Below are 10,998 nucleotides of genomic sequence, written 5' to 3'. Positions count from 1 at the left end.
TCAAAAGCATCTAAGAATAAGCTAATCCAAACAGGCACTAAGAATTTGAATGATTGTGACTTCTACAATATCGCATGATAGCTCATGTTTGGCCATAGATTTTGGAAGTAGCATTTCAAAATAAAATTGAAAACATTTGTTTATTCATGAAATTTGGTCAGTTTTTGAAAATTTATCTTCAAAACATTTCATGTTCAAAAAACTGAACTAGACCAGATTTTGGGAAAAATTTCACTTCCACTCATAAAACTTCAAGTAAAATGCATGTCTAAACACAACTTCAAGTTCCAAAAACTGTTTCTTAAAACAATTTCAAAAACTCATTTATTCAAGTTTCAACTAAATCCATGGCCAACGCTAGTTAAATATATAGGAAGATTAGATGGCATAGTCCAAACTGAAATATCAAGAGGCACATGGCCTAGCTTCAATTAAATGTGTACTTTAATCCTTAATTTGTCTGCTTGTATAATTGCTACTATATTAGCCTAAGTTATCCTTCATAGTTTTCATAAAATTTGAAGTTTGTACTTGCTAGATATTGGGTAACAATTCTATGTGAGAATGATCATGTATTCATCTGTACACTATAACTTGTGACGCAAGCACTTGCGTTATAAATCTAAAAACGACAACACAAAGCTGGCAAAGCAAAGTGATAAATTTACCACATTATCTTGCAACTACAACCAAAAATAATATCACACAACTAATAAAAATCCAAACCCTTTGATATCAAGCCTTATGGTATACCAACAAGTAAGGAGCATGAATCCAACCTTTCAATTGATAAATTCTTCCAATCAAAAACAATTACTTAGTCCAATGAATCTTTTGAAACGGGACAGTCGAAGAAGTGAGTACAACTATTAATCATGGAGAATCTCTTTTACTTTTTTTTTTTTAGGGGGGGGGAGGGGAATGTGATCAAGCATGGTTTTCATATATATATATATTACCTTAAAAGCAGGAACTCCTAACTTAGAATGTTAAATTACTATAATATCCCTAACTTAGGTTTGTGACTTTTTTCAAAGGGTTGTGATTTTTCGATGGGTTGTGATTTTTCGATGAGTTGTGACTTTTTCAATAAGTTGTGACTTTTTCAAAGTGTTGTGACTTCTCAGAAAGATTATGACTTTTCAGATAAGACACAAAAAAACACTTCTTCATATTACCATTTGTTTACTATAAATAGAGGGGCTTCCTCTCATACCACATTTTTTTTAATCTTCTACTATTCTTCATCTTGAATTTTAAAAATTTTGTATGATTTATTGTCGTTTAGTGAGTTCAAAGCTTAGCGGAATATCACGTACCACTATTCTGATGAAGTAAATCGCTCTATCCTAAGAGGGTATGTTCCAAAATCTCGAGAACTTGAGGAAAATAATTTTGATGATATAATAATTAATTTTTTGCTTAATATATACATTAGTATGTAATGTTCCAATATATGAAGTTAACATGATGTAGTCTAAATTCAATTGTTTTTATTAACAGTTTCTCTTGTGATGTAGTTATGTGCTTCTAAATATCTTTTTTCAAATTGAAATAAATATATACATTATTGCATTTAACTAATTAAAATTTTCATTCACCATCTTCATAGGTTCGCGTGAAAAAGAAATATATATGACGATCCACATTGAACATTCACAAATGAACCTGTAATATTATTTTGTGTTAAATTTATTATTCAAACCTTCACTAAAATAAGCAATACTATTTACTATAACATATATTTTCTGAATTATTAATCACGAGCAACACACGTGTCAAAAAACAAGTGTGTGTATATATATATATATATATAATATAAAAAGGCCAACTTGGTCACACACAAGCATATACCAAAAAGGAGACACATACAAAATATGGTTTTCTCCAAAAGACACCTGATAAGTTGGTAAATCACCAACTTACTCATGCCTTTTCATATGGGTTACGCTTCCTTAAGAATGATTTAGAGTTTGTTTCCTACTTTCAAGTCATTTAGCTTTTGGAAGTGTTTGGCAAAGTTAAAAATAACTTAACATAAGTTTAAAATGACTTTAAAAAAGTTTAAAATCAAAAGTAGGTCTCCCCTCATTCAAGTTTGACTTTTTATTTTTCGATTTAAAAGCTACTTTTTTTAAGTCAATCGAAACGGACTCTTAATAGCCTAAACTACCTTATTTTGGTGAATGTCAGGTAAAGGAGAACTCAAGGATGATCATATGATGAAAAAGGAGTGACTTGAAAAAGAAAGGAAGAACAAGAAAAGAAATTGTTGAGAGTGCCAACAAACTAGCAATGCCTTGCAACAGAAACACTAGTTTGTCGAACTAGCCCATGTCTAGAGGTTGAAGAATGAGGTTTGAATGAACTCAGTTCGAGGCCATAAACTTCCCACGCGGGAATGCGGGCATTTTTTTTCGAAATTTCAACGGGTCTTAAATTGAAGTTTAGGATCTTTCTCATTCATTCTAGTTTTTACTCAAGTGTAGAATGCTCTCTTTTGCCATCTTAGCAAGGAACAAGTTGAAGACAATAGTGTTTGCAATTTTATTCTTCATTTTAATATAATTATGTTTATATTCTCTTCAATTTCTCTTTCATTTTCTCTTTATTATGAGTAGCTAAACTTAGATTTTAGGGTTGCAAACCAACCCTAGTGTGTGATTCCTAATGGGTAACTACTTGATTGCTTGAATATGATTGGGAAGATAATTATTTAGCTAATTCCATGCTTAATTTGTGAATTTGTGGTTGCAAACATAGATTCATCCCCAAATTGCCTAAGTTCTTCCTTGAGGATGATAAACTAAGGTTGGGTAAATTAGCTAAACAAGAAATTAGGTGAATCAAAAGATTGATATTGCTTAACTAATGGGTTTGAGATAGAGATAGCAATTACCCAACATGGGTCACTAATCAATTATCCAATTTCAACTATTTCATCTTGAGAAAGTGATTTTGAGTTAGACCAATCAATATTAAGAAATATTGAGTAAGCGTTTAAGCTATTGACGACCCTAACGAGAAAAATCTCTAATCAAACTAATTTAGTTTACCCAATAGGAATTACACCTAGGTGAGGGAAGCAATCCAAGACCTTAACTCATACTAGTTGCAACTCTTAGGGTTCCTTTGGCCATGTGAGATGAAATCATGATATGAAATCATATGAGATGAAGTGGAAGTTTTGTTTGGACATGCAATTTGGATTTTTAAGTCGTATGTTGTGCTCATAAATACAAAAATCCAATGAGTTGCGATAACTATCACAATTGCCTCGATTCCTTGTACAACTATACCAAATAAGAAAAAGTTCATGACAAAAGCATAATACACTATCACAATGCTATTCTAAAAAAATACAATATTTACTTATCAAATAAGTTCAATAAAAAAATAAAATTAAGTATGAGATGTAGGTAGTGTACTACTACTCTTTAATAAGATTGAACATTGTCAATATCTAGTAACTATATCATCATGTTCATATTTCATGAATATATCATCATTACTTTGGTATTCTCGCAAAAAATTACATAGGTATAAAATGGTGGATTTTATTTACAAAATATAAACTTGTGGGTTAATTTTTATATTTGAAAAATGTGAAATCATGATATAAAATTTTCCAAATCAAGCTTTTTGGAGAATTTGTAATTTCATCCCATGATTTGAAATCACAAAATGAAATCGCATGTCCAAACGTTGATTTCATCTCATAATTTCAAATCACGAGACAAAATTGTATGTCCAAATGCCTACCTAGTTAATTGTTGCTTTTAATGCATAATTTGAAATACAAAAACTTTTTTTTTTGCAGAATCAATTGATGAAGAAAAGCAAATTGATTACAAAAACTTTCAATTTGGGTAAAAGTTAAGTTGGTCAATAAATTACATACGAGTACATCTTTCACACGACACCCAAGATTCCCTGTGGGATTCGACCTCAACCTTGTTGGGTTTTATATTTGACTCCAATAGCTTTGCACCATAGTTAGGGTGCGATTTGAGTGTATCAACACCCACTTCTCTATACAAACAAGAACTACCCGGGTGCATCAAAAGAAGATAAGGGATCGGAGACTACTACTTCTCAATTGAGCAAAGCTTATCTCCACCATTTCAAAAGTTCTCTTATTCCTCTCTTTCCAAATGACCCACATTAGAGCAAGAGAAATAGCATTTCAATTTTCATACCTTATGCCTTCTTCTCCTAGCTCCACTATTTTAGTTGAGCATCAACTCCTTCACATATCTTGGCATTACCCAAGTGACGCCAAACCATGAAAACATATCCTCCCATAACCTTGTGGCTAATTTGCAACGTAACATAATATGATCCACGTCCTCACCAGCCTCTTACATAAAAAACATCAGCACACGTAGACAACCTTACGCTTTTTAATGTTATGTACCATCAAAATGTAGCTAACCACGTGAAGAAGCATGCCTTCTTCATTGACTGATGGTGAATCTTACTAGACCGATCTACTAAAAGGAGTGAATCTCAGTTATGAAAATCAAGTTTTCAGAGGTGATACTAGAATTATTATCTGGCTAGTAATCAATCTGAGAGTTTCCTCAATCTCGTTTTTTTGATTAAGTAAGATTTTATGGATAAGGGAAACTCCCATATATCAGAGGTATACTAGTTAGTGATCAATCCAGGAGTTTCTTCGATCTCACTTTTTCAATCAGAATATTTTGCTGCAGAAGGTTCATTTTTTATCTTCCTTTTCTATATTTACTTCTGATATTTTAATCTATCCAAAAAAAAATTGAAAATTATACATGGTTGATCATTTCATAGATTTTGTGGAATTGTAGTGTAAAATATAAACACATTCACTACCACGTGTCCCAAATGAATAACTTTCTTCAACAATGCGGCATTTTAGCTAAGTGCCCTAAATTAAAATGGTCCATAATTAGCATTTTCAACTTGAAAAATACCTTAATAACGGACATTAATCCAGTTTTAAATTGAAGAACACCTCGACCATCGCTGTTGGGATCCAAATTTTGCGCCATTGAATATGCCTGCTCACATACTTTAGCAAAAAAAACAATCTCAGAAAAAGATCACAGCTAGAACCAAAAGAAATTTTAAAATTAAGATAAGCATTAGAAGCCCAGATGAATTACCAATAAAATTTATGCTCACCCAAACAAAGAATAAATCCAGTGCATAAGTGTGTAACAGCAACCAGGAATGCATCAAAATTTTGAAATTTTCTTAAGTTTATTCAAGAACAAAGTTAAGATCCAGAAATTGGGGGTAGCTCTCTAGATTATTATCATTTATTGAAAGCACATCAAACTTGTTACAACATCTTACAAAAAGGAGACACAAATAACTATAGACAATGAAGCTAAAATTGAATCCCGGGATTTTCAAACATTATCTTTGGTATCAATGAAGACTTAGCTAAAGATAGGGTACAATGAAAGAAAAAGATCAATATAATTGATATCTAATAGTTGAGGATAGGTTGACTTATTAAAGAACTTCTAATACTAATATTGTTGTAGTTGTTGTTATTTATATACACATAAACATTTATATATACTAGTTTATGTGCGCGTGTTGCACGTGTGCATTGCGCCAATTACAAATTGTATACACTACAAAAAAATTTTATGTAAAATAGAAAATACCAGTAAATAGATGTGACTCCATTTAATTAATCATATTTATCTAGACCAATAAAGGAGAAGAAAGCATGTCTTACAAAGATATATAATGTGTGCATTGATAGAATAAAATTCTAAAATAAAATACTGATAAGTAACATATACTCAAACAACAAATACATTTAACTCCAATGCAGATCACTCGATCTCTTCTTTCGTGTCTCATAAAACCGTTGCTAATTAATAAAATTTAAAGTAGATATAGCAATATTTGAATTATAAGTTCACTACAAGCTACAATTTAAATATTATTACAACTCATATAAGTATAATATTGTTAGTTATGTCTCCTAATAATTATACCAAGCTTTTCAAGCACATCCTTTTATTAATTGTGATTAAAAACTAATTATTGTCATTCATGGAAGGACCCTAATTTTGATTTATATTTGAGAAAAAGAAGTTTGAACAGTTTTTTGCAAAGGGATTTTGTGCTTTTCCTATTTATTTTATTTTTTAAGACGCGGGAAACCCGCAGCCGCTACCCTTTGGGTGCGCACAGGGTAAAAACCCGCTCCTATGCAATAGCTCGCAAACCACATAGGAGTGGTAACCCGCACTAGGCAAACCTGGTGCGACGAGCTCGACCCGGAAGGCAAACCCCTTGCTTTCGCTGGCAAGGGGTTTCGAACTTGAGACCTCCAACATGGAAGTCCCAAGCTCAAACCACTTGGCCACCCCGAAGGGTTGCTTTTCCTATTGTATAACAACACTTTAGTTGATTTTGAATTTTTAAAATACTAGGAAAATAATTAAATTATAATTTCCTTCAATGTGAACTCTATTTCAAAGGATTAAAAAACTCAACACACAATACGCTAATAATTTTGTGTTTTTTTCCTAAGTTCTAATAAAAAACACAAAAGACTTCTAAACCTAAAATGAGTTTAGAATGTGACTTTCTTAATGTATAATAAGACACTGCAATTATTTATTAAAAAAACACAAATATCAATCTACTATTACAGAATCTTACCTCGGATCACAATAAAATTCACCTATGTGTTGATATTTTTTTTGAAACTGACCTATGTGTTGATATTTATGATAAACAATGTAGAATTGTGGCTTCTTTTATAATAGTGGTCATGCTCCTCTTTATTCTAAGCTTTCTTGATTTATATTCTAGATACCTAAAGCAAATTCTAAAACGAAACAAAGAGAGAAGACAACATAAGTGATAGTATTAGTGATAATAAAGGAATCCTAAATTTTATAACATAACCAACACATCAACTAAGAAAACAACTCGACAGTAAAACTCCTACACAAAGAAAAACTTAAAGAACCCTAAACCTAATTAAATAAAGAAAAGTCAATTGTATATATGGCAATTTCGGTTTTCTCAACAAAAAAAAATAATGTAATCACTATGACATAGTAAATGACAACTTGGTCACTAGAACAGTTTTTTACTGAAGGGAAAAAAGTCCAATCAAAATTTCTAAGAACCTTCATGCTTTTAAAGTAATATAGATGATTTATTTTTTCACTTTATTTTATTTAATATGATAAGGATATCAAAATCGCTTAAATGAAGCGGGGATTCAATTAGCCAACCCCAACTTCTTTGGAACTGAGGCATTGTTGACTTGTTGTAATAGTACCCCAAGTTAAACACATAACACTCAATCCTATAAACATTTGCACACCATATCATTCATATATCAAATAATTGACTGTGCCTGAATCTAACTGAGGTCTCGAGTTGCCTACACAAATCATTTGTAACTATTTTTTTAATTAAGGTCAATTTCATTTTAAACTAATGTACCATTTCGACATGCATAGTATTTTCAAATATTATTTAGACATAATACATAAACATACCTTTTAACTTGACCTCAACAACATATATGATCTCCAACCTTGGATGTGCACAAATATGCACGTAAACTTTTACACAGTTGAACAAGTAGACACATGTGTCTTATGTGGCAATTCGCGTGGAACACCACGTAGGACACCACGAGGGATGTGTGTGTCAACTTGTTCAACTTTATACAAGTTCCAATGCCTACTTGTGCACATCCAAAATTGGAGGACATAGATGTTAGTTGAGGCCAAGTTAAAAGGCATGTTTATGTGTTATGCCTATTATTTATTTGAAAAAACAATGTTTGAACACCAGTGGTCAATAAAGTGATTGAGAACTCTGAGGTCTGAGGTTCAAAACTAAGTGGAGACCAAAAAAAACTAGGTGATTCTTCCCATCTGTCCTAGCCTTGGTGGACAGAGTTAACGGGTACCTATTGTTGGTGGGAGGTGGCAAGCATCTCGTAGATTAGTCGAGGTACGCAAAAGTTGGTCCAGACATCGCGGTCATTAAAAAAATGTTTAGACGTCAATTTTGCTAGGTACTTCAACTTCTACTCGAAATATTACATTTTTATCTAGCACCCAAGTGTGTCTCCTAGTGGTCATTGAAGTAGGTTGAGAACCATTAGGTCTCAGGTGCAAAACCCAGCAGAGACAAAAACACTAAGTGATTTCTCCCCATCTGTCCTAGCCTTGGTAGACAAAGTTGCTTAATACCTATTGTTGGTGGAGGTGGGAGGCATTCTATGAGGATGATAAGCCACATTGGGATGGCCCTGACAACATGGTTAACAAATACATCATAAAATTTTGACGGTTTATGTTTAAAGGCTCCATTTCAATGAAACTTTGACCATTGGACCTTTTTTTTGGGAAAAAAAAATTCTCTAAGTTTATAATTCACAATCCAACCCAACTTCACTAAAACTTTACTACCTAACCCACACAAACTACACGTTTCTTCCCCTTAGAAAATCGAAAATCCCTTCTATTCTCTTTATATTTTTAAAGCTTTATATGCTTGGAAAGTCCTTCTATAAGTTGTGAGGGGTCATTTTCAAAAAAAAAAAAAAACTTAAAATTTTGATAAAATGTTGTTTTGTAGGAATGTGGTGAAGCAAGAAAAGTTTTGATAATTGCTAATTCCTATCAAATTGTGGGGTATAAGTTATGTTTCAAATTTTGAAGAATTGCATCCAAACATCAACTTCATGCAATGTATGATTTGCAAAAATCGTAACACAAACACAAACTTCAGTTTTTTTTTGTTTTTTGAAACTGGTAACTTTAGTCTATATATCCACAGGTATACTACAACAAAAGTGTAGTTCCCCTTCAAAAGTGTTACAACTTACAGAATAAAATAGTCTTAGTCTAAACTGCTGCCTATAAACAATCTAGCACATCAAAGATGTCTTCTGTCCTAGTTAATATATCTTGTTTACACCAAAAATAGAAAAGTCCATCTTGATCTTCTATAAGCTATTCTGCCGGTTTTCAAAACTCTTGTTGTTTCTCTCTTTCCAGATTGTCCACCAAATACATGCTGGGACAAGTTTCCATCTCTTCTCCTTGTCAGAAGCATTGCCATCTCTATTCCAGCTGCCCAGGACTCCTTTAATGCTCCCTGGTTTCTCCTATCTTATCCCCTTTAGACAGATGAACATTCTCCATGTAAGTGTAGTAACAATAACTAAGTCGTTATATCTATTGTGGTTTGTTTCATACTAAATCTAGTGATTGATAGTAGGTCTTTCAAGACAATCCCCCCCCCCCTAATGTCACTCGATGTGTAATATCACTTTTATCATTTTTCAATCATCATAATATTTACACCTAAGAACCAGTGTACATAGATGTCTGCATAAGACAAGGCAAAACCATCTCATGTGACTTCTCTCATTTTATCATATGTTGGGCAAGTATCACCTTCTTGTTGGAAGTGATTATTCTTGATCATCTCCAGTCTTTTAAAATGGCACATTCATCTAAGCATTGGTATATCTCTAACATTAATTTTGTGAAAATATTGTGCTGTAAAGGTCCAACATTCACTCAACATCCAATGATAGGATGAAAGTTGCACTTCATAATAGAAAAACCGTACTCAGTGAAGGAGAAGAAGAGATATTTGCGGATGTTGCCCCACTAGCACTCATGTGGGTCCTATCACTTCCCTAGTTTCTTTTTTATGCACCAATGAACACCAAACACTCTTAATGAACAATAGGAACTTTCACATTCACAATACAAATAAGTAACTACAACAAATCAATAGAAGAGAAACAAAAAATAAAAAGCTTAAGATAATCAAAAAAAAACGCTGAAATGCACGTTTAACTTACAAATTCTGGCCACATTGGGATCTTCATCCTGTATCTCATCAGCCGCTTGAAGAATCGCATTAATGTTGGTAGTCCGCTGAAGCGAATCGGGAACAGAACCTGCGATACCACTAGGTGTCCTCCCGTGTCCGGGACCGATCTGCCGGAGCTGCTCCCTCCGTAACGTAGCTCGTACCAGCCTATCCCAATTCTCGTAAACCCTCGCCATCTTCAAAAAAAAAAAAGGAGAACAAAACCCTAGGACTCTACGAATCAATCAGCTTATCTTTTTGTAGAATCCTAAAGTAAGTTCAAATTCAATTCAAACGTCTCAGATCTAATTGGAAATAAAATGAATCGGTGAAAATGTCATGTTTTGGTTTTTCATTTTCTTCTCTCTTTCTTTCTCAGTATTTTTCTCACCTTTTTCTTCTAACGCGTGGTGGGAATTTTCTTTAGACTTTCAGCCTTTACCATGTAGATTAAGGAAGTAAAGTAATTACCTGTGTTTTGGACCATTTTAATTCAATATTTCACTCGTTTTGACTAGTTAAAAAAACACTTGTCGACAATTTCAACTTTAGTCAAGATTTAAAGGATTATTATTGGTTGATTTGTGATGTAAGAAAATATGGTGGTCTATAAAATAAGATTGTGGGCCCACCATCAAACGGGTTGTGGGCTCGTTTGAAGTTTGAACAAATTTTAGATCCAACTTTTTCCCTTTTGAACCGATCTTTTTTTTATTATTTTCATATGGTATCTAGTAGTACTGAGATTAGACTAAATTTAAATTGAAATATTTACGATGAATAAAGTCATTTTTTATGGAGAAACTATGTGGTCAGACATACTTCACTATCGGATATACTAATGTATACTTTTAAAACATTATGTATCTTACCACTAATTAAGAGTTTCATACCATATATTGAGGGACATACGCTTAGCTACATGTATTTTTGCTACCAGATACACTATAATAGGGATAGAGTCGAGCGAGATGGGGAGGGATGCAAGCGAGATTCGTTGTGTATCTCAGATATATGTGAATCACATCATATACATGTATCTATATGTATCTGTGATTCGCATGTATCTAGGATACTAGATACATAGGAGAGTAATGAGCGAGATAGGAGAGAAGCGAGGGAGGCGAG

The 10,998-nt window shown here is 32.8% G+C and overlaps 1 protein-coding gene across 2 annotated transcripts in view; it reads right to left on the bottom strand.

Annotated features, from left to right (window-relative positions):
• The window catches only part of LOC125823971 (callose synthase 10), a 62,958-nt gene extending 52,696 nt beyond the window's left edge, over positions 1-10,262 (bottom strand). Inside the window, exons 1-2 of one of the 2 annotated variants that reach the window (XM_049503318.1) lie at positions 9,860-10,262; positions 4,956-5,053 (exon numbers count right to left, since the gene is read on the bottom strand). In XM_049503318.1, coding sequence (XP_049359275.1) covers positions 4,956-5,053; positions 9,860-10,067 — 306 coding nt within the window. In that variant the 5' untranslated portion in view covers positions 10,068-10,262. The remainder of the gene's footprint in view (positions 1-4,955; positions 5,054-9,859) is intronic. The other variant, XM_049503319.1, reaches the window with a different exon arrangement.
• Positions 10,263-10,998: the final 736 nt, after the last annotated feature.

This window comes from Solanum verrucosum, unplaced genomic scaffold (genome assembly GCF_900185275.1).
Source record: "Solanum verrucosum unplaced genomic scaffold, falcon-dt-bn FXZP01000088.1, whole genome shotgun sequence".
Taxonomy (NCBI): domain Eukaryota; kingdom Viridiplantae; phylum Streptophyta; class Magnoliopsida; order Solanales; family Solanaceae; genus Solanum; species Solanum verrucosum.
This window is presented reverse-complemented; position numbering and strand designations above follow the sequence as displayed.